Raw genomic sequence first — 23,374 nt, 5'->3', positions numbered from 1 at the left:
TGTTACCATTCCTTTTCCGTCTCAGCAGTGTCTCTCCTTCAACAATTATAACAACAAAATATAGCTACCAAATTAGATATTTGTTTTCAGCGTTTTGACTCATACATATATATAAAATACATATATCTCAAATCGATTAATTGCATCCAAAATAAAAGTTTGTGTTTACATAATTATACACAGTACACACACATATATTATGTATATTTGAATACACACATACAGAAATATTTAATGTGTATATACTATATATATTTATATCTTTTGTTATATACATATAAATTAGTGCTGTCAATAGATACATTTTTTAAATTGTGATATCGCGATTAATCGCACACTTAACGTGCAATGAATTAAATCTCATTAAACACATTCATTTTGTCATCATTTGCTATATCCAGCAAAGTAAACAATCAGATTGAAGGGTGATTCTCACAAAACTTTTTTCTGCAAGCTTCAAGGATCATTGGAGACTCCAAAATGACACCAAATAAACAAATATAAGTAGTCCAGATAATTCTATTATATAATAAATTTATACACACCTAAGCACCCATGAAAAACATTACAGAAAAAAACGTTACCGAATTCAGTGTATAGTATGTGTACTGAGCAGCAACAAAGAGCTTGTTTTCATTTTAGACGAGTCAAGCTGCGATACCGATCAGGACCACACGGAGACGCTAAAAAAACCTCCTAACTGCTTTGACTGCATAACACTACGATCAATAAACACAGCGATGTACACATGACAAATCAAACATTATCCTTCCTGAGTGTGTGTAGAAACAATGTGAATGTACTGAAATGTGTCTTACATGAATGCAGCGTGCAATCAGTGATCGAGAGCGCGCAAAAATTGTGCTCTTCAGAAACAATCGCAGAATACGACGGAGCTCATGTTTTAAAGCAAAGCACACACTGGAATGAATAATTCACTAAAAACGCAACGTGAGTCTCTATTCTTTCTGATATGTCTGACGTGATCAGCCTGGCCTTCTTTACATTAGCACTGTTTTGGACTGTTTGAATGATTTCGATTACTGGATCACTGAAAACTTTCCCAGAGTTTAACGGCTTGAAATTGCCTGATCACAAACCGAGCAGAATCGGGTTAAAAAGTTACACACTCAGTGTGATTGTGATAAACTCCCGGCTTCTTAGATCATCTTAATGCGTGACGAAAATTACGTTAATGACACAGCTTCACGTACTTCTGTAATTTATTTGCGTTAATTGCTTTGAATTATTTGAACGTGTTAAGGACTTTAAATTAATCGCATGAGTTAACGCGTTAACGGTGACAGCCCTAATAGAATTTTTTTTTTTTTTTTCAAATATTTCTTAAATATATACATGCATGTGTGTGTATTTATTTATTTATTTATATATATATATACACATACATACATGCATACATACATACATACATAATTATACACAGTACACGCATTTATTATGTAAACACAAACTTTTATTTTGGATGTGAGTAGTCGCGATTAATTGATTTGACAGCACTTTTATATAGATATAGAGATCTAGTAGGCGATAACTTTCAAACTATCTTGTGAGCATATGGTTTGTTGTTTTATATGTCCTTGTGTTAATTTACAGCAAAACAGAAAACAGTGTAAAAAAAAAAAACATTTATTTATAGATTTTTACTTTTTAGTTCTGACATTAAACATTCTGATTGTGCTTATTTTTAAATAAATATATGCACAATATGTATGTTTCTTATTATAAACACACACATGCACATTTATTCTCATAATTTCTCCACAACAGCAAGTCGACTGGGCCTCTATACCAAAGGTTCTCAATCTCTGTCTGGAGATGAAGTCGACAAGATGGACATCCAGCATCTCTCTCAGATAGTGTCCAGGGTATGAACACGCCTTTTATACACTCTAAGCTTCTTCTCAGCACTACGATCCAAAAGACTCAAAACAGTTTTCGACAGGTTTCAAATCCACAAGTGTTGAACAGTCTTAAACGTTGTACATTAGCCGAGCAGTTACAAGAATAATGGCCAGTTCACATAATGGCCTTTTCCATTCCACTGAGCTACTTTTCCATTGTTTTTCAATGTAAACATGTGCTAGACAGATGTCTTTAACCGGTGTGCTCATGTCTTGCATATTTTGCAGCATGTGGCGCTCAAGTTAAATGGTTTTAAAAGCTTTTTTAACACTTTTTTTCCGTTCCACTGACATGCTGTCTCGCATTATTAACAGCAAAAACAGGTTCTGTGTGAACCGGCCCTAAGATGCGCAATGAAATTAATTTGTAACCTGTCTCCACAGATAGCGGTATTCTACAGAGCCAGCCCTAGACACAAGTTAAAGATAGTTAAGGTGAGTGCACCAAACAGATTGTTTGTAATTGTACTCCGCATATGGCCACATGTTTTTTAGCATGTTCTTTCTGGCTTCAGTCCTTACAGAACATTGGTGCAGTTGTCGCTATGACGGGAGATGGTGTTAATGACGCGGTGGCACTGAAGGCAGCAGACATCGGTGTGGCGATGGGTCAGACCGGCACTGATGTCTGCAAAGAGGCAGCAGACATGATCCTGGTAGACGACGACTTTCAAACTATCTTGTGAGCATACGGTTTCTTTTTATCTTTTCTTTTTTGGCTTTATCAGACTTGTGCGGACTGTTGATGTGACATCTGATATGTTTACACATGTCCTCAAGCCTTTGTTTCTCATTCTAGGTCTGCTATTGAAGAAGGGAAAGGGATTTACAACAACATTAAGAACTTTGTGCGCTTTCAGCTAAGCACGTGAGTTGGCATGCTCTCGTATCAGAAATGAAAACGTTTTTTTTTATTAGTTGAATGTGGTGTATGAGAAGTGTGCTGTTTTTAGTTGCTCTGAAGATTGAGTCTAAATATTGAAAAAGATTTTTCTGGGGACCTAGGGTCCGTTCTTCGTACCTCGCTAACTCAGTTAGCAGGATTTGATTGTTGACGATTTGGCATTATCTTGGATTGTTTGGTTCTTCGAAGCTCATCCTGAACTTGCTGTCATAGCAACAGGTCCGGAAGCTTAAACCTGCTCGTGAGCGGCTTATTTCATGAAAACAGGATTAGATTGCACCTTTTTTAAGCGCCGTTGATACTTAAAGTAGCAGTGATTGGGACAAAAAAGAGTTCCTTACTGAACCAGGGGCAATTATCATTTTTAATAATAATAATAATATAAAAATGTATTTGAAAATAATATGATAATGTTGTGTATACTATAGACAGCCACTTGATTGAGAGATTTATTTTTGATAGAATAATTACTTTATCATTTTATTGCAGTCTTACACACGTTGTACAGTTAATCTGAGCCATGCATTCATTTCTGGTGACGGATATTATGGGATGTCAACGCAAGAGATGCAGAGAACTTGATCTTGACCCTTAAGAAACTTAAATGAATGCTGTCATGTAACAGATCTGCTGATTGAATTAAAAATTAAATAAATTGCTATTTACAACATTGAAATAAAAATGGGTGTACAAATGCTATAAAATCATGAATATAAATAATTGGCAATCATGGACATTTCATATATCTATTATAACATTTATGTTGTTTTGGTCGTTTGGCTGTTTCCTTATAAAGGCCCAGAAATTCATAGTGTTATTTTTTTTTTTAATTTGTCAAGTTTTTTGGCAGGTGGCTTTTTTAATTATATGATGTCATTACGTCGCTGTCTTGCCGCCAGCCATTCGCTGCATTACTGATCGTGGTTTCGAGTATTGATGCATCTGCCCTCTTCAGTGAACACAAGAACGTGCAGTAATCTTAGATCACTCGATCCAGATATTTTAATCCAATCCGCAAATTCGTTTGAAGAACCAAATTAGCCAGAGACCAGTTATTAGAAGATCTGGGATTTGTCAAGTCATCTCCGATGTATTGAGCGATGTACGAAGAACGGACCCCTAGTGTCCTCATTTTTGTATTGTTGTGAATTTTTTTTTGTTAGCATTCAGAATTAAAACCACCCCAAAGATCTAATGTGATTTGAAATATTTTATGGTGCTCCTTTATCACAAAAACTCAATATTTTAATTAGTCTCTTCTGTTCACCAAGGCTGCGTTTATTTGATCAAAAATACTGTAAAAACTGTAAAATTGTGAAATACAATAATAAAAAAAATACATATATATATTTTTAAATATCTGTTTTCTTTAGTGATAAATTCATGTGATGGAAAAGCTGAATTTTCAGCATCATTACTCCAGTCTTCAGTGTCACATGATCCATCAGAAATCATTCTAATATGCTGATTTGCTGCTCAAGAAACCTTTTTTATTATGAATAATGTTGAAAACACTTGTGCTGCTTATAAAGTTATAGAAATAGAAAGTTTAAAAGAACATACAACATATTTCTATTTAAAATAATTTCTATATTTGTATATTTTTTATATCAAATTGTGTAATTTATATAAACATTTAAATGTGTATTAAATATTATCTAGTCTTTATTTCTTTTAATTAATTTTACTTGTATTACTTTTACTTAATATAACTTGTGTATATATATACGGTATATAATATATTATATATAATATTTGAGAAGAACCAGGTTATGAAAAATGATAAAATAATCTCTGAATCTTTGTGCTCACTCTCTTTAGGAGCATTGCTGCCCTTACCCTCATCTCCCTGGCAACGCTTATGAACTTCCCCAACCCTCTGAATGCCATGCAGATCCTCTGGATCAACATCATCATGGACGGGCCGCCAGCCCAGAGGTAATAAATTGATTTCAAACAGATTTATCACCATATCAGGACAACAATTTTTAGTGCAAGAACATCAAACTTTGCTTATGTCAGGATAAGAATGAACTTTAAATATTCTTCTAGTTTGGGAGTGGAGCCTGTTGATCAGGACGTGATCAGGAAACCCCCGCGGAATGTCCGAGACAGTATCATCACACGGAGTCTGATTGTGAAAATCCTAGTGTCGTCCTTCATCATTGTTTGCGGCACTCTGTTTGTGTTCTGGAGAGAGGTAGGCTATATTCATCTGATGACGGCCTTCCTGAACATCATTTGTGTTCTGCTTTGTTTTTCATTTGTGTTCCATTTCTATTCAAAACAGGGCATTAGGTAAATGACTAAACGATTTGTTAACAGTGTGCCTTGTGTTTGTTAGAGGCATCATGCAATGCTGTTTATATATTACCTTTTGTGGTGTGTTTTTGCTTGTCTACTACTATTGAGAATAAATATGGAGCCTTGGTACACGAGTGCCATTACTTTTCCTAGCCGCTAATTGGTTAGAAACACTTTAAACAAGAGCTGTAAAACGATTAAGTGTTGTTTTTGTAGTGTTGTGTGTCTGGGAAAAGTAGCATTGAAACCATTTTGGAAAACGTAGTACGTAATAATAAGTACATTAAATCTGTTGAAATAATTGTCTCCTGAAAGCTACAGGAACAATGTTAAAAGCTTTTCAAGGAACCACAAACCACTTCCTTTCAGTCTAATAAAATGATTATTATTTTTTTTTCAGCTGCGGGACAATGAGATCACCCCACGGGACACCACCATGACGTTTACCTGTTTTGTGTTCTTCGATATGTTCAACGCTCTCAGTTCCCGATCACAGGTATAAGCAACATCTAAAATAAACAAAAGGCACAAGCATATTTCTGATGGAATGTATTAAGAATGGGATTCCAGCAGGGATGAGCAGAATCTTAAACACTGCCACCTGCTGTAGGGATTATGAGTGATGTTGTTTAAAAAGCTGCTGTCTTTGAGGTCTGTATTTTATGCCAGTGAATCATCAGAGGTTTCTCTTCACTGTTTTTGTCATCCTGCAGACACGGATGGTGCACGAGATGGGCTTATGCAGTAACAGGATGTTCTGCTATGCTGTTCTGGGCTCCATCATGGGCCAACTTCTGGTCATATACTTCCCTCCACTACAGAAGGTCTTTCAAACAGAGAGCCTCAGCATATTAGGTATGCAAACAAAAAAATACAGGAAACCACAGTTTTCATATCACATAGAGTGAGTCCAACAAATATGTCAAATGCAGAAGAAATCGTTTCTGTGCTATTTCTATTTCTTTAATAAGTAAGTAAATACGTGACATTGATCTTGCAAACTCCTTATAAAAACAGTCAGATGTTCTTGCTTCCGTTGATGCTCATTGGAACATTCTCACATCATCCTAGAGCTTTTTGTTCTTTTAGTATTATTTATATACTATTATAGTATTTATTAGTATTTTGAATCAACTTTTATTTTTATATTTTCAGTTTTCATTTTAATTAAATTTTTTTATTTATTTTTTTATTTCAGTATTAAAAAATTTTAGTACTTCAGCTTAAACTTAATTTATTTCAGTTAGTTGCCAAAAAAATATTTAATCTAATAGTTATATTTTATTTAATATCAGCTTTATTTTAATTAACCAGTTTATATAGTTATGGTTTTAGTTATAAATAACCCTGTCCTAGAGAACATGATTATTATGTTTTACATTAACTTTTTGAATGCTGCTATCATTAAAGCAAATCATTTAATACTAAGGGCCAGATTTACTAAACAGGGCAAATTCCAAAAAAGCACAGATGGGAGTGGAAAGTTCTGCATGTGATCTACTGATGACACGCAAATGAAAGAACACAGACACAGAAGATAATTTCCATAATGACCAACACAATCCACCAAGAGCAGTGTAAATTAGCATGTTTAAGACATGCTTTTTGGGCAGTAAATAATGGCGCAAATACCAGTAAATTGATTCATTTAAGTACTCTCCTCGCTTAAATTTCGCGTCTGAAAGGGAAACTCCTGCAAATGTATATGCAATAAGGTCAGACGCAAAAATAACTGTCCACACCTTTTCAGGCCAAAAGAGGGTTTGCGCTGGCGCAAGCTGTTCGTAAATCTGTCCCCAAATATTCATTCTGAAATTGTTCATTTTCATATTTTACATTTTCACTCAATTTGTTCTGCTGATAAAATAATCAAATTCTTAATTCTAAGAGAAATAATTGATTGACATATCATTTGAACAAAACATGTGTATTTCATTGTTTAAACACCTGCACTTATCGTGTTAAGGATGTGTGTGTGCTTCACATAACTTGTTCACTGATATATGCACCGTCCTCTCTGTGCAGATCTGCTGTTCCTGCTGGGCCTCACATCCTCTGTCTGTGTGGTGTCAGAAGTTATAAAGAAATTAGAGCGACTCAGAGGTGGAGACAAAATGGCAGACACTGACGATTTCCATGATGTATGACACACATTGTGTCTCGCGCAGGAGATGGTGGGTGGGGCGTGTGGTTGAGAATGTCGCTCGGGCCAGTCTCATACCGTACGAAAACAATCCAGAGTGATCATTCGTGTCCGACCTGTATGTACAGTTCCTTTTTGAGCTGATTGTGGAGCAATGAACTGGTCCTGGCTGAATTGTCGCCTCTGACGCGTGCCCTTGCCCGTGGAGATGCTTTGGTGTGCTGCTTTATGACTGTACTACTTCCCATTGCATCTGGGCGAACTTTATTTATGAGATACTGTATTTGTCCATACAGTGGCTGTCTTGATTTCATGATTTAAGGGATGTATAATGCTTTTTCTATATTATTATTAAAAGGATTTTGTGTTTAAATCATCTTTTGTTTAAACGTTTCTGGTTAGAGGTTCGTGGAACAATATGGATAATGCCTTTCTGCATTCCAGATTTCCAAATTGATTTTGCGTTGGAAAATACTTTAAGCTTTTGTCCTCTTAAATCATGGGCGTTGCAGTGTTTGGTGGAACGGACCACTTCGTGTTCTGGGTCACAATGAGACTTAATGTGTACGTGATGTGCTAAACCCTCACATCATTTACTTCAAAAATGTTCACATTTTACATTCATGTGAAACAGGCCCTGTTTTGAGTCTGTTGAAGATGCAGGATCCCACAAAATGATGGCATTACGAGATTACAGGGTCCCAACTTTTGATGACCTTCAAGGTACATGCACTATTAGTTCTATGCCCTTATATTAGACTGATGGTAAATACAACTGGCTTGTACAATTGCTTATCAGTTCCTCTGTATTTACATAATTTCAGTACTATTTTATTACTTTCCTTATGTTAATACACTGGTATCAGGGCCATCTGAAATTTGCCTTTTTCACCTTACTTTGGCTCTTATCTATAGTGTTATTTATTTTCTCACCAGCTTGGTGCTTGGTTAGGTGAATGCGTAGTATTTTAAGGTTTAATGATGTAGTTGGTTAAATGGATGCTCATGTTGGGTGTACAGAAATGTTCGACTGATACTAACCCCCTCCTCCGAAAAACCTCAGTGCAGCCCACCAACATTGACTTACTCCCATCTGCCAACACTGTATCTTGTTACTGTGGTACAGGTAAAGATGATACACATTCGAGTTTTTACAGTATCTCTCCTCTGTATTGCAGATTTATGGCCACATTGTGCAATTTATTTTCTGCCCGTTCTGTTTTCTAGCATCGTTCTTGCTTTGAAAACGAACAATGTAATACACTGATATTAAAGCGTATAAACTATTTTAAATGAAGGGTGATAGGTAAAAAGCTTCTTTTTTTTTTTCTTTTTTTGAGATTGTATTTATTTTATTGTGGTTTGCACAGCTGAAACCAGTAATCTGTTGTGGTCATTTCAGAACACAATTGTACAATAAAATTTTTTACAAATTAAAAAAAAATCTGTATCTGAAGTTGATCACTGACTAATCTGATTATTTAACTATACCTTTTGTTAAAGAATGAAATGCACGCACTACATAAATGATTTCAAGTCCAGTTTTATTTGTCACTTTTCACAATCGTTTCAAAGCAGCTTTACAGAAATTCATGATGTCAGATGCCCAATTGTCCACACGTTGCAGTTTAGAGCTGTACAATAAGATGATGTAGACAATCAAGCAGTTGAAATTTACTCTATTGTCTAATATTGTTTTATGTGAGTGTACTGGATGTACCATTGTGGTTGTGTAGAAATCTGTAAAGTTATTGACACAAGATTAAAATGGAAAAATAATGTAATACCTAATTCAAAAGTTTCACGTTTGTAAATATGTTCCTTAAAATACTCTGGTAAATTGAATGAATTTGCAATAAAACCCAAGACCTTTTTGATACCAATGTCACGCAGCTAAATACAAATACCTTATAATCAAGTAATTATAATTTAAATCAAGCAAAGTCATGCAGAAAATAATACAGGAGAGCAAAAACATGATTGTGCATGACGTGATTCTGATATCATACATGCTATCGTTTTAACATTCATTCTGGTCCAATGACTTGCCCTATTTCTATTATAAGTGCATTACAACAAACGAATGATTTTTTTGTTTGTTTTTACAAGTCCTTAAGGTCTACTCGAAGCATCTCCTCTCATATTTCTTGGAGGGATTATCAGCATTACGAGCTTTAGCCTTGTGTCTGGTACGGATGGAACATTCAGACATCATCTTCGGACCCTTGGCCTTGCTCGTCTTCTCATTGACGACATAATCTTCATTGTCATCAATATCCTCATCCATCAGATGTTCAAAGCAGCTGCTCAGATCATCTATAGGCGGATTCTGGCCACTCTCTCTTTTCCCAGCACTCTGTCTTTTCCCTCTGTGCTCGAGCCCAGTTTTCATTTTCTTCATGAAGTCTTCACCCACTAAGCTCACAATTGCTTCCTTCAGTTGTTTGAAGAGCTGCTCAGCGCTTGAGCCCCTCATCAGCAGAGATTCCAGAGTGATGCCTCTCCTGAGCTCCCCAACAACGTGGTGCACCAGTGTTCCACAGTACAAACTAAACACAACACGAGAACACACTTAGTATTCATGTGCAACAACACAAGTGTTCTAAGATGTACATATGTATGTATTATTAGTTATATTTTGGGTCTTGTCATTGCGTAGGGCAGTGTAGAGATCAGACTGGAAACCACAGAGTGGAGAGAGGAATGGGCTCGTCAATCCGGAAACTGCTTTGTTACAATGGAGATCAGAAGTGTAAATATAGATGGTATACACATGGCGGCCGGAGTGACTGCGGTTGTGGCCATTGAGTGGCAAAAAGACAGAGGCAGCATTGGTTTTCAGCGCAAATGCCGACGACAAACACACAAAATCAGGTCCGGCGCCAGAGGACATCCCATCATCTTGGACATCCCTGTGCCCCCCTCCAGACTGAGGGAGACGGACTCGATAATAGCATGCAATTTTTTCACTCAAACCACTGCTGCCTTCTGCTGCTGATTGCTTTTAGAGGGAAAAACTGCTCATAACTCATGGTCTAGGATCTGTTTTCTTCATAATAATAGCATATTAATATCGAAAAAGTGTTTTACGCTTCGGTGAGTAATGTCACAGACATGTTTGTTGGTTTCTTGAACGCAATGGCCAATCGCAGGTGTTTAGGCTAGAATCCACTCACCGCTTAAGTGCTAAGTTCTGCACACGCGCAAATCCTCTCTAACAACGTGTAGACATTATGTAAATAAGAGATTCATTGTGTGTCGTCAGCTTCACTGATTAATATAACAGAACTTTGTGAGATCGCGTTTAGTGATTATAAACGAAGCGCTCTTTGGTTGCTGCCGATTATATAAAAAATAATTAATAGGCCTATAATATATTCAGAATTTGAATAAAACTTTTGTTTTTCATTTTTGACAACCAAGCGAGTTGAATTACTCAACTCTTCTATGGTTACAAACATTGGTTACAAACATGTTTGTAACCAAGCAACCATTGACTACCATAGTATTTTCCCCACTATGGTAGTCAATGGTTGCTTGGTTACAAACATTCTTCCAAATATCTTCTTTTGTGTTCAGCAGAACAAAGAAACAAGGTTTGGAAAAACCTGATGACAGAATTTTCATTTTTGGGTGAACTACCCCTTTAAACTGACAACTTTGTTTTACTCGCATTTTTCCCTATTTACTCCAGTCATGCAGCAGCTCTTCTGCCACTCTGTTCCGGCTGATGGGGTGTGTTCCGGCGGGAAAGTGATGTCAATGCATGCCCTCTATTTTTAAAAAAGGATGGGTAATAAAGGATGTTGTACCGTGCACACTCTGGTTCAGATAGCGGATCCGATAGTAAACGATTGAGATTGAGACTCCACTTCAGGCACGACTGCCACTGGCTGTATAGATGAGCTGCTTCATTCTCCAAATAGATCCTTTTTCGACCAGGTTGTAGTTTAAGTTTCAACAGCGTGTCTAAACAAACAAACAAAAAAACATGTATTGACTAAATGATATGCTTAACACCCATTTCAGAAAAAATGGCTAAGCCATTGAGGTGATCAAATAGACTGTGGAAAAATATGGATGTAGTGTCCGTGACGTCAACTCGTAGATTCCTCAAGAGCATTTTTGAAACTTAAAGGCAGCTGTCGGCATCTTGGCAGCGTTACCATGCGTCACTCCCAGATAACTGAACAGGGACAAAGGTGAGGGATGTAGGTGGAGCTGAGGTGCCTGGCTGCTGAAACCACGCCTGCCTAGCTCTACCATAGTGGCAATCCACCTGTCACTCAAGTGGCCACGCCCTTAATTATGCAGAACTTTAAGGCTTAATATAATTTAAACGTATGACTTATAAAAAAAATTCACCCCCCTCACAGTTGTCATGAAGGGCAAAATCTGTATAGACCGAAACCAGTTTTTGTACCAGGCTGTAAACATATTTTTTCTGCTGTAAAGTTGGGCATTTTAACATGGGGGATACATATTTGACTACCTTTTGGAGCCTGTCTCTAGCGGACAGTCGACTAATTGCAGTTGAAGTCACTTCTGTGTTGGCTTCAAGATAAACTGATTAATTTTATCTTCATTAATCATTACACCTTATCACACCATATTTTGCATGAGACAAAGCTGGTGTACCTGAGGTGGCTTTATTAACTTATTGCATGCTATAAAAACAACATGCTGCTAACAAGATTATGATGTACGATAATGTCAGTACCTCTTTCTGTTTTAGACGTACTGCTGGACTTTCCATAGACCATTCCCACTAGCAGCCCCCAAAGATGCACTTGGCACGGCTGAGGTTGTGCGTTCACAAGCCAGTAACGAGTCACAAACATTTGCAGCTGTAGAACACTTGGGATCCCTTTTAACATCGTGGACGACACGCCCAAAGTTTCAAGGAGCACCTGAAGCCGCACGGCATGTGGTTGCTAGAATCATTAGAAAGACAAACACTGTAAACCAAACAGTTTCATTTCACTTCAAACCAGTGCTAAGACATCTTCATTACCTTCCATAATGTTTCCAGTTGAAGTTCTTCCATCACCCTGGTCTGAATGGCTTCAACCTTCTGATTGCTTAGTGCTAATTGTTGTCTGCTGTATTCCTCTACATAGCGCTTGCTTGTGCCAGTGAATATTTGAATGGCTAATTCTTGTTTATCTGTCGTCTGTTGTTCTCCCAACAGTAGTAACCCGTAAATCACCTGGCGTATGGGACGAGAGGTTTCACTGGTACAAGGGAGTTGGAAATTTTCAACCTGGGGCGTCAAGTAAACCCTTTGGTGTACCAGCATATCGATAATAGAGGAGCTCATCCTCCCCTCAAGTAGAGGCTTCAAGATCCATTTAGGTAGATCTTGCAGAGGACCTGGCAACGCTGTCTGTGGAATCACTTTTGAGTGGAAGAACTGGGCAAGAAAGCCAGTGGTGAGCTGGTACTCTTTGATTCCCTTTAGAAGCGCTTCTTGGACGATGGCTTTTTCTTTGTTGTCTGTAAATTTCAGCAAAGCACTTACAGCTTCTTCTGGCCCTCGGAACTGGGATAACCAATTAAGCAACCCATCAATACGAGCATTTTCCATGCCAGTTATCGTCGAGTACTCCTCCCAATCCGGGTACTTGACATTTTCCAACTTCACATAGTCGTTGCCTGAGATAGAAGCAAAGACTGGGAGAAGTTCAATGTTCATTTTGAAAGATGCGCAGAATGTTCCCACTGTGAAGTGTTTGACTTGGATGATTTTTTGGTTTGTCCGTTTGTCCAGTCTCACGTTTCTCCACTGGAAATGTGTGAGTGGCAGTAATCCCCTTCTGAGGTTGAAAATGTAGAAGTCACTGTCGTTGGACAAAACTGGACAATCCCACTCTTTAGCCAAGGCAGCAATTTCCCAGTCAGCCTCTGCAAGACACTGAACCATTGGAACCTTGAGCTTACGAAGGAGCTGTCTGAACACATTTTTAACAAGCGTAGGAAGGACTGACGCTTTCTTGCCCATAGACAGGGCATAGGCCGCATTTATTTTCTGCTGCTTCCGTTTCATGAGTGTGTCAAATTTTTTGTTGGTATGGTCATCCCCGCCATCAAGTACAACGTAAGGTTTAATGTTACAGGCTGCAAGGTTGTCAAAGAACTGTATGATCATCACCTCAAAAGCATCATAGTCTCCTCCATGCATCTGATCCAATTTGCAGTCAAAGTAGAGTGAATAATATAAGTTACATCCATCGATTATTAGTTGAGAGTCTCTGAAAGCCCAGCTCCTTATATAATTTTTTTTTCTGCTTTCAATGTAGCTCTTCAGTCCTTTGACTCCCATGTTGATAAGTGATTGTCACCAATTTTCAGCAATATTTTGGCTTTGAATTGCTGTGAAAACATAATTTTCTAATTATTGAAACTGTAATTGGTATAAAAAATGAATGATTATAGTTTATGCTATACAATGTTGATTAGTGTCACAATCAAAATGTAGGCTATTCATTTAATATCAACGTATTAAAAAATAGCCTACTCTACATAATTTGCATTGTATAAAATGTTATTTCGTAATTTAACTCTGTTCCTTTAACAGTAACAATAATGATAGTCTATGCAAAACAGTTACAGTTCACATGCAGAGCGTTGTTCTTGATTTGGTCGGAATATAATTATACAATGCGAAAGTATATATGTTAAAGTAGAAATAACCTTAAAGTAATTAAACCGCACTTACCGAATGTTGAGAGATAGATGTGTGTGAGGCGTCTGTGCGCTTCTTATAGCCTATCCGACCACTGTAGATCATATTATATAAAGCCGATAGGAAAACGAAACTTAACTGTGTGACGTTAGGAATCACAAAGCGAAACTCGGCAGCAGCCGCATCATAACAACGAGACTGTCATGTAAACATAGCAACATTAATACTTCTACCAAACAAATCAGATAAGATTAGTCAATCGGTGTTGTGGTACAAAAACAGTCGTGGGACGTTTTTTGAATAAGCCTAAACGTTCTATATATCTATCTGTTTGTTTGTCTGTCTGTCTAAACATCTTTCTATCTAAATGTCTATCTAAATGTCTATCTAAATGTCTTGTTGTTTATTGTCTTGAAATCAGAATTAATTTCTATGGCATGAATCACGAGGCTACGTGTATTGCAAGTTTCGGCTTGTTTTGTTTTAGAGAGATGTGAAGTGACAAATGAATGCATTACTCTCCAAATAAATTTTCTATGTATTTCTTTATTTATCTATTTATTATTTATCGTATTTATCTTTCTCTGCAAGAACAGGCAGGTTTCATTTTCTTACATGGCATAAAACAACGTTAGCACATTTGGATAAGTGGGAAAGTTAGTGAACTGTGATTTTGACACAAATAATTATACAAACATAGATTATGTGTCTGTCTGTCTGTCTGTCTGTCTGTCTGTCTGTCTATCTATCTATCTATCTATCTATCTATCTATCTATCTATCTATCTATCTATCTATCTATCTATCTATCTATATATCTGTCTGTCTGTCTGTCTGTCTGTCTATCAATCAGTCAATCTGTCTGTCTGTCTAAATATCTATCTATCTATCTATCTATCTATCTATCTATCTATCTATCTATATCTATCTATCTATCTATCTATCTATCTATCTATCTATCTATCTATCTATCTATCTATCTATCTATCTATCTATCTATCTATCTATCTATCTATCTATCTATCTATCTATCTATCTATCTATCTATCTATCTATCTATCTATCTATCTGTCTGTCTGTCTGTCTGTCTATCTGTCTGTCTGTCTGTCTGTCTGTCTGTCTGTCTGTCTGTCTGTCTAAATATCTATCTATCTATCTATCTGTCTATCTGTCTATCTGTCTATCTGTCTGTCTGTCTGTCTGTCTAAATGTCTGTCTGTCTAAATGTCTGTCTGTCTGTCTAAATGTCTGTCTGTCTGTCTAAATGTCTGTATCTATCTATCTATCTATCTATCTATCTATCTATCTATCTATCTATCTATCTATCTATCTATCTATCTATCTATCTATCTATCTATCTATCTATCTATCTGTCTATCTGTCTATCTGTCTATCTGTCTATCAAGTCAAGTCAAGTCAACTTTATTTATATAGCGCTTTTAACAATGTAGATTGTTTCAAAGCAGCTTTACAGTGTTAAACAGGAAAATAATGCAGCATAATTTTATTCAGCTGTATAGCCATTCTGGAAAAATTTCAAGTATCATACAGTGACAGTGTGGGCTTTAGATCAATAATTTGATCAGTAATTTAGTTTAAATGGTTAATTTAGTTTATTATTTAGATGTATTTCGATGTTTAGTTGAAAAATGTAGTGTCCCCAACTGAGCACGCCAAGCCAGAGGCAACAGTGGCAAGGAAACCAAAACCCCATTAGGTGACCTAATGGAGAAAAATAAACCTTGGGAGAAACCAGGCTCAGTCGGGGTGCCAGTTCTCCACTGGCCAATTAACAAACAGCGTATTATTATTATTATTTTGGCAGTTTTACAGCTCGGAGGTCATAATAGATCAGAATATTCGAGGGACCGGGGGCAACATGCTGGAGACGGGTTTATTGAGGATGATGTTGATTAAATAATTATTAAAGTGCAATATTCGAATGATCGGAGGCAACACGCTGGAGACGGGTTTATTGAGGATGACATATCGATTTAAGTATTATTTAATTGTAATATTCGAACAATCTGAGTCAACACGCCGGAGACGGGTTTATTGAGATGCCCTGTCGATGAGGCAGTTGCAGGGGGCGTCTAATCACGGCCTCTGCAGACACTTCGGGGTCTTGTGTTGGTCTTCTCTGGGCGCAGGTCCACCATCTGAACTGGAAACGGCCCGGATCCGGCTGACTGCAGTAAACCTCGGGATAAAACAGAGAGACTATCATTAGCGTAGATGCCATTCTTCTGATGATGTAACGAGTACATCAGGTGTTATGGGAAGTGTTCCCGGTTCCGGCTGACCTAGTTAATGCAGCCTAACAATCATTTCATTGAAAAAGTGTTTTATGTGTATGCCACAGTAAAGAGATGTGTTTTTAGTCTAGATTTAAACTGACAGAGTGTGTCTGCTTCCCGAACAATGTTAGGAAGACTGTTCCAGAGTTTTGGAGCTAAATAGGAAAAGGATCGACCGCCTGCAATTGATTTGGATATTCTCGGTATGATCAACTGGCCAGAATTTTGATACCGCAGTAGACGTGATGGAGTATAATAGATGTCACTTCACATCTATCTATATGTCTATCTATCTATCTATCTATCTATCTATCTATCTATCTATCTATCTATCTATCTATCTATCTATCTATCTATCTATCTATCTATCTATCTATCTATCTATCTATCTATCTATCTATCTATCTATCTATCTATCTATCTATCTATCTATCTATCTATCTATCTATCTATCTATCTATCTATCTATCTATCTATCTATCTATCTATCTATCTATCTATCTATCTATCTATCTATCTATCTATCTATCTATCTATCTGTCTGTCTGTCTGTCTGTCTGTCTGTCTGTCTGTCTGTCTGTCTGTCTGTCTGTCTGTCTGTCTGTCTGTCTGTCTGTCTGTCTGTCTGTCTGTCTGTCTGTCTGTCTGTCTGTCTGTCTGTCTGTCTGTCTGTCTGTCTATCTTTGTTTGTCTATCTGTCTAAATGTATGTCTAAACATCTCTGTCTAAATGTCTATCCATCTGTCTGTCTAAATGTATGTCTAAACATCTCTCTGTCAAAATGTCTATCTATCTGTCTTGTTGTTTATTGTCTTGAAATCAGAATGAATTTCTATGGCATGAATCACGAGGCTACGTGATCTAACGAGGTTACATCCCTGATCTAAGAGATATGACAGGCTGTATAGCTTGTTTTGTTTTAGTGAGATGTGAAGTGACAAATGAATGCATTACTCTCAAAATTCATTTTCTATGTATTTATTTATTTATTTTGTCAGCTCTGCAAGAACAGGCAGGTTTCGTCATTTTCTTAGATGGCATAAAACAACGTTAGCACATTTGGATAAGTGGGAAAGTTAGTGAACTGTGATTTTGACTTGGGTCCAGAGCAACACTGTGATTTTTACATGTTAAAAGAACATAGAAAATCAACAGATTATGTGGCTGCAGTTCTCTGCTCTGCAATGTTGAAAATGAAAATGGGTTTCTCACGTAGCCTCATATGTTTTGCTTCTTTTAGGCAGTTTGGAGCAGTTTATGCAAAGGTGTAAAAAGAGCTTGCATTTTGAATGCCAAATATGCCTTGCTATAAATGAAAAAGGTCAGGGATGCGATTTGGTTCAGTGAGAAGGCTGTGATACACTGATCAGGTAAGAACGTTTAAATAGGAAGCTTGATGATTTTAGATTTTTTATTGTATAATGGTTATAAGCCCAATGAAGAATGACAATATGTCTTGGAATGTGCAGCATACATTATTTTTTGTTGTTGTTGTGTGATTTAGTGATATTATTACATGAATAAAGCGTTTAAGAATTTGAGAAATTAACTATGAAGTAGAAATAGCAACATGATTCTTTAGTATTATATTATGATTGTACCCCCTGAGAGAACAATAACTATTTTAGAATGAAGAATTTTGAAGTAGGATATTTATTTGTTCTTTCTCATTCTTGAAAGTGCTTTTTCATCTTCACGAATCTTGAAAAACTGTTGCATAACTAAAGTAAAGGACAATCGTATTGCTATTTTCTTTATTTACATAAAAAAATTATACAATTGCATGATTTAAATTTTAAAATTGTTGTGATGTCAAGTTATTTGCCTGCTTAAAATGATCAGTGACTCTTGTAGTGCTTTATGCGTCAAGTGTTGACATCTGTGTGAGTTCATTTTTAGTTTTTTGTTCATGTGATGTTTGTTGAGTCGACTGTCTATGCGCTTTGTACATTTCGTTAGATTAATCACATCATTTAAAACAATGTAACAGTTATGGCATATTTAAAGTTGATAGTTTAAGTAGGCTTTAGTAAATGCATGGGGAAATATCCTATTTCTAAGAACACCTTATTTTTTACACTGAAGCAGAGAGTTATACACCGATCAGGCATAACATTATGACCACTGACAGGTGAAGTGAATAACAGTGATTATCTCTTCATCACGGCACCTGTTAGTGGGTGGATATATTGGGTATATTGGGCAAGTTAACATTTTGTCCTCAAAGTTGACGTGTTAGAAAAATGGGCAAGTTTAAGGATTTGAGCGAGTTTGACAAGGGCCAAATTGTGATGGCTCTAGTTGTCTGGATCAGAGCATCTCCAAAACTGCAGCTCTAGTGGGGTGTTCCTGGTCTGCAGTGGTCAGTATCTATCAAAAGTGGTCCAAGGAAGGAACAGTGGAGAACCGGCGACACGGTCATTGATGCACTTGTTGGGGAGCGAAGTCCATGCCTCGACGGGTCAGGGCTGTTTTGGCAGCAAAAGGGGGACCAACTCAATATTAGGAAGGTGGTGTTATGCCTGATCTGTGTATGTTCTGTGTATTGATTTACAAAGTTACAAAGCAAGCTGTGTAAATGATGTTGCAAATTCATAATACTGAGACATGGGTCACATGGCCTTTTTCAGATCACTGACTAAAATCAGGACAGAAGTCATGCTGACTGTTCTTCTGATCATGGCTATGTTTGGCCAAGGTAAGCAATGTGTCATTCGTTCTTTCTCAATAGATCCATTCTTCATATGTTGCTGTTTTATTCTCTTGAAGCCTAATAAAAGGCATGTTCATTTGATATGTTCCTGATATTAATAACTCTTGATTTGACAGGCCAGTCATGGGACAATCTTGGGAAAGACTTCATCACAGCATTCCCAGAGAACATAGCCTTCTACTATCCACTAAATCCAGTCAATGCTCTCAATATCACCGCTCTCTATAATGACACTGTGGTGACGGTCTCCATCCCAAACGAATGGACATACGAGGACACGCTGCCGGCAGGAAAGCCTGTAACTGTGACTCTGCCACTAAGCATTGAGAATTACCTTCTTGGTCAAACTCTTCAGACCGTCAAAATCAACAGCACACACAAAATCGCAGTGCAGTCGATCAGTCAGCGAGGAGATAGTGTTCAAACTAATGTCGTTCAGCCACTGAAAAATCTTGGTACGCTTTATTACATCCCCTCGCTGAATTACAGCAAGATGATTAATACTTTGTATCAGTCGGAAGGAAAAAGCGCCAAGAGATTCAGCTCCTTCAGACTGGTTATCATCAATGGAGCAGATACGAGTAATTATGTCCGAATTGTAAAAATGAATGAAATCACTCCATACATTCTTGATCCGTATGCCGTTCTTCAGCTCCAAACCAACGGGACAGAAATTTCAGTTCAATCTGATTATGAAGTAGCTGTGATGCTGACCCATCCATGTTTAGAGATGGCAGAATGCAGATGCAACTTGGTGGTGAACCAACTTTATCCCGGCACTCAGTTGGATAGTGGATTCGCTGTACCGTCAATACTGAACACAAGCAACGTTTGGTTACATCTGACGTCCTCAACGAATATCATTGCCAGTGGCGGGAATCTAGAATCGGGTACTTTGGAAGCCTATTCCGCAAAACTCCTGTCTCTCCCATCTTTGCAGTCAGGATCTCAGTTCATCAGCACATCTTATCCTGCTTCGCTCAGGCTTATCGGTCCAGGCTTTATCATTGAACCGATCCCACAATCCAGGTTTTCTGCGTGCTACCTAGTAGTGCCTGTCAGCTCGACACATGCCAAGGCCTTAGTGATAGCAGAAACGGAATACAGGGATAGTGTGTATATAGATGGTGATTTGCTTTCATCCTCTGAATGGAGATCCATCAGCAATTCAAAGTACTCATCGGTAATAGTGCCTCTTGACGACACGCACGTCATTTGGCATCCGTCCACAACGATTGCCGTGTACATGTTTGAGACAGGCACAAATGTGTATGGAGGCCCAGCTATAGCTTTAAACGAAAAACCAGGTAAGAAACCTGTCTATTTTTTAGGCTACACTTATTGTTCTTTTTGTTTTGCACAGTCTATTCTTCTAACATCAACACAAAGTATGAAATGCTTTAAAGTTTAAAGAGATAACTCATCCAAAAATGAAAATTCTATCATTATTTACTTTCCCTCATGTCGAAAGTCCATATTTGTTGGTTTGGACCCCAATTTGTTTTTGCTCCACAGAAGAAAATTATGGAAGCTTGTTTCCACCACAGAATAAAATTGCGAGAAATAAAGCCAGAATTGCAAGATATAAAATCGCAATTCTGAGAAAAAGGCATATTTTTTTCCCTCAGAATTTATAACTCGCAATTGCGAGTTTCTATCTCACTATTCTGAGAAATAAAGTCAGAAATGCGAGATATAAACTCGCAACTGCAAGACATTTTTTTTAGAATTGCGAGTTATAAAGCCAGATTTGCAAGATATAAACTCGCAATTCTGACTTTTTTTCTTGCAATTGCCACTTTATACCGCGCAATTGTGAGATAAAAAGTCAGAATTGTGAGATTTTTTATTTTTTATTCTGTGGTGGTAACAAGCTTCCATAGAAAATAATTTCTCGGTTCGGAAATGAAATGAAGGCGAGTAAATAATGACTGTCCCTTTAAGTAGGTTGAAATGGGGCTATTTGTCACACTATTATTTCTAAAGTTGGATTTTATATCTATTTATTACAGAGCCCCGCACATGACATGCAGTAAAAAACTAGTAGGCTAAATCGTGCGCACAATTTACTATTTCGTTCCCTCGATTTATAAAGCGTGCGCACGTTTTACTAATTCGTTTCCTCAATTTGCTAAATCATGCGCATGATTTATATATTTAGGGAACAAATTAGTAAATTGTGTGCACGATTTAGCAATTTGAGGGAACGAATTAGTAAAACGTGCAGACGATTTATAAATAGAGGGAACGAAATAGTAAATTGTGCGCATGATTTATAAATCGAGGGAACGAATTAGTAACTTGTGCGCACGCTTAACTTTTTTTTTCTTGCATGTCATGTGCGGGGCTCCGTAATTTATTTTATAAGACACATACCTTGTTATTTTTTTCTCTATTATTGCACAGGAAAAAAAAAAGATGCAGTTAATTGAACACGCTGATCCAATAGCAAGGCACATTGAAAACCTCCCATTATTAATAACAATAAAGTTTTTTCAGAAAAATTTAAACAATTAATGAAACAACAAATATGTATACGGTAACATACAAAATATTGAACCATTGTTTTTGTAATTAACAGAAACTGTAACTAATAAACTACATAAAATATAAAACGCAATGTGACAAGGTGCCCAACCTTATATTTATTAAAAATACTAAGAGCAAAGTTAAAAGTTTAAGCTTTTGGATCAAATCTGCCATAGTTAACACTTTCCTAAATGCATACTAGAGTGGTTTGTTCACTCAGGAATTAATGGAAAAATATGTTATTTAATTCTGGTGAGGTGAAATCACAGAAATGATAAAATTTTTTGAACAAAGTATTTGAAACCAACTCACAAAACCACGAACTAAAGAAAACTTGTTTGTGTCATTGGATTTTTGTCTTTAAACCTTTTAGTTACTGAGTGTGACAGCTAGCCTATGCACTGCTTGTATACGTTCATACATGAGTGTTGTGTTTGTGTGCATTTAGACCCTTTTGGATGTGTATTCACCCCTTCTAAGTTCGACGTCATCTTTACACCTCAAACCTGGGCTGAATCCCATCATAACTGTATGGACATAAGTGACGAGCTTTTCAATCCGAGCAATAAAGAGGCTCAAATGGAGATGGACACGATTCTGAAGAGTGAAGGTTTAAATGAGGGGCTCTGGATCGGATTGCGCCGGGATCTGCTCACATTAGAGTGGTATTGGCAGAAGGGTAAGAAAGTACACAATTTGACATACACAGAGTGGGGAGCCGGGGAGCCACGTGTTGCTGCACATGGTATGTGCGCTTCGGTATTCCCAAATTCAGTAATGGATTTCCAATGGGAAAGTGTGTCCTGCTGTGCTCAGTTGAAGTCTATCTGCTACACAAGTACTCATTACTTTCCTCTGTATTTTCCCATCTCAAAGGAGAAAGATAGTACGTCTGATAAAAATGATCATATTGCATAAGAGGATAAGAGTTTTGTTTCTTTATATTTTACCATTCATGGCTGGATACAGCATCAAATTATATATTGTTAATATACAAACAGTTAAACGTCCAAAATAGCTTGAGATTATGCTAGTAAATATAACAGATTAAAGATGTTAGATGATATAGTTGCAAGAAAAAGTATGTGAACCGCTTGCAGAATCTGACTTTTGATAGGTAGACATGAAGTCACAAATACCTCCAGGAAGTTTGCATTTCCTTTATAACCATGAATATTGTATGTATCCTAGATTTTTTTCACAATGTTCACACTGTTTATAGGAGCATGGAGCATTTATAGCTGTCAGCACTTTGTATTTCCATTTTTAAAGATGTATACTTTAAAAAAAAGACCGATTTCAAGGTACAAAGTTGCCATAAAACATTTGTGATAATCTTTTATTCCCTATTGTAATGTGTATCTGAGTGAAATGGCTCCTCTAATAAGAAAAAAAATAGTTTGACTATTGCTATTGGCTGATCTCATGCGAGTGACAGGTTGTCCCGCCCTCGTGCCAGTAAACATCATCAGAGAAAAGATGTTGCTGCAAGAGAGAGGGGAAGTTATTTTGATTTGTTGAGGGTACATGAATTTGATGTGAGCACGGACAAGTCATTTGTAATAAATACTGCAATATTCCATATAAAAACGAGAATTGTAGATTTTGATTTCATGGTGACATAGCATCATTATGTTTATATATATGTGTCATATTTGTATTCATGTTATGGAAGTAGTGGTAGTATTCTAATAAACAAGCATTCAGACCTCAAACCTAGTGCATGCATCATTTAGCCTTGAATGGCAGTGAGGACTACGTGACGAGTGTGCTGTAAAAATATACAGCGTTTGCTATATGACAAATAGCCATATGTCAACAGCTCATTATGCAAACTTATGTGGCGACACTAAATGTGTTTTGAATGCAAAATATGCC

The 23,374-nt window shown here is 37.0% G+C and overlaps 3 protein-coding genes across 4 annotated transcripts in view; 2 read left to right on the top strand and 1 right to left on the bottom strand.

Annotated features, from left to right (window-relative positions):
- The window catches only part of atp2c1 (ATPase secretory pathway Ca2+ transporting 1), a 55,062-nt gene extending 45,995 nt beyond the window's left edge, over window positions 1-9,067 (top strand). Inside the window, exons 19-27 of one of the 2 annotated variants that reach the window (XM_079836106.1) lie at window positions 1,789-1,886; window positions 2,307-2,357; window positions 2,438-2,604; window positions 2,722-2,790; window positions 4,648-4,764; window positions 4,879-5,026; window positions 5,531-5,626; window positions 5,844-5,985; window positions 7,156-9,067. In XM_079836106.1, the coding sequence (XP_079692232.1) occupies window positions 1,789-1,886; window positions 2,307-2,357; window positions 2,438-2,604; window positions 2,722-2,790; window positions 4,648-4,764; window positions 4,879-5,026; window positions 5,531-5,626; window positions 5,844-5,985; window positions 7,156-7,277 (1,010 nt within the window). In that variant the 3' untranslated portion in view covers window positions 7,278-9,067. The remainder of the gene's footprint in view (window positions 1-1,788; window positions 1,887-2,306; window positions 2,358-2,437; window positions 2,605-2,721; window positions 2,791-4,647; window positions 4,765-4,878; window positions 5,027-5,530; window positions 5,627-5,843; window positions 5,986-7,155) is intronic. The other variant, XM_079836107.1, reaches the window with a different exon arrangement.
- aste1a (asteroid homolog 1a) lies at window positions 8,802-14,102 on the bottom strand. Its single transcript, XM_079836113.1, has 5 exons — window positions 13,992-14,102; window positions 12,288-13,645; window positions 11,994-12,207; window positions 11,086-11,242; window positions 8,802-9,822 (listed from the first exon to the last, which is right to left on the bottom strand). The coding sequence occupies exons 2-5, from the start codon at window positions 13,593-13,595 to the stop codon at window positions 9,393-9,395; spliced, it is 2,109 nt and encodes a 702-aa protein (XP_079692239.1). The 5' UTR covers window positions 13,596-13,645; window positions 13,992-14,102; the 3' UTR covers window positions 8,802-9,392.
- A 3,489-nt stretch (window positions 14,103-17,591) lies between these two features.
- Window positions 17,592-23,208, top strand: LOC307138443 (IgGFc-binding protein). The gene is made up of 4 exons (XM_079836741.1): window positions 17,592-17,624; window positions 18,885-18,952; window positions 19,084-20,274; window positions 21,945-23,208. Exons 2-4 carry the CDS (start codon window positions 18,913-18,915, stop codon window positions 22,412-22,414), a joined length of 1,701 nt encoding a protein of 566 aa, XP_079692867.1. The 5' UTR covers window positions 17,592-17,624; window positions 18,885-18,912; the 3' UTR covers window positions 22,415-23,208.
- The last annotated feature ends 166 nt before the right edge of the window (window positions 23,209-23,374 follow it).

This window comes from Gobio gobio (genome assembly GCF_949357685.1).
Source record: "Gobio gobio genome assembly, chromosome: 15".
Lineage (NCBI taxonomy): Eukaryota > Metazoa > Chordata > Actinopteri > Cypriniformes > Gobionidae > Gobio > Gobio gobio.
Note: the sequence above shows the minus strand (reverse complement) of the source record. Positions and strands in the feature narration are given on the sequence as shown.

Coding starts and splice junctions, on each gene's coding strand:
- aste1a (XM_079836113.1), bottom strand. CDS start 13,595: ATGGGAGTCAAAGGACTGAAGAGCTACATTGAAAGCAGAAAAAAAAAT. Junction 11,243..11,993: donor TACGTCTAAAACAGAAAGAG/GTACTGACATTA, acceptor TTGTTTGTTTAG/ACACGCTGTTGAAACTTAAA. Junction 9,823..11,085: donor TCTGAACCAGAGTGTGCACG/GTACAACATCCT, acceptor TGTTGTGTTTAG/TTTGTACTGTGGAACACTGG.
- LOC307138443 (XM_079836741.1), top strand. CDS start 18,913: ATGCTGACTGTTCTTCTGATCATGGCTATGTTTGGCCAAG. Junction 18,953..19,083: donor CATGGCTATGTTTGGCCAAG/GTAAGCAATGTG, acceptor TTGATTTGACAG/GCCAGTCATGGGACAATCTT. Junction 20,275..21,944: donor AGCTTTAAACGAAAAACCAG/GTAAGAAACCTG, acceptor GTGTGCATTTAG/ACCCTTTTGGATGTGTATTC.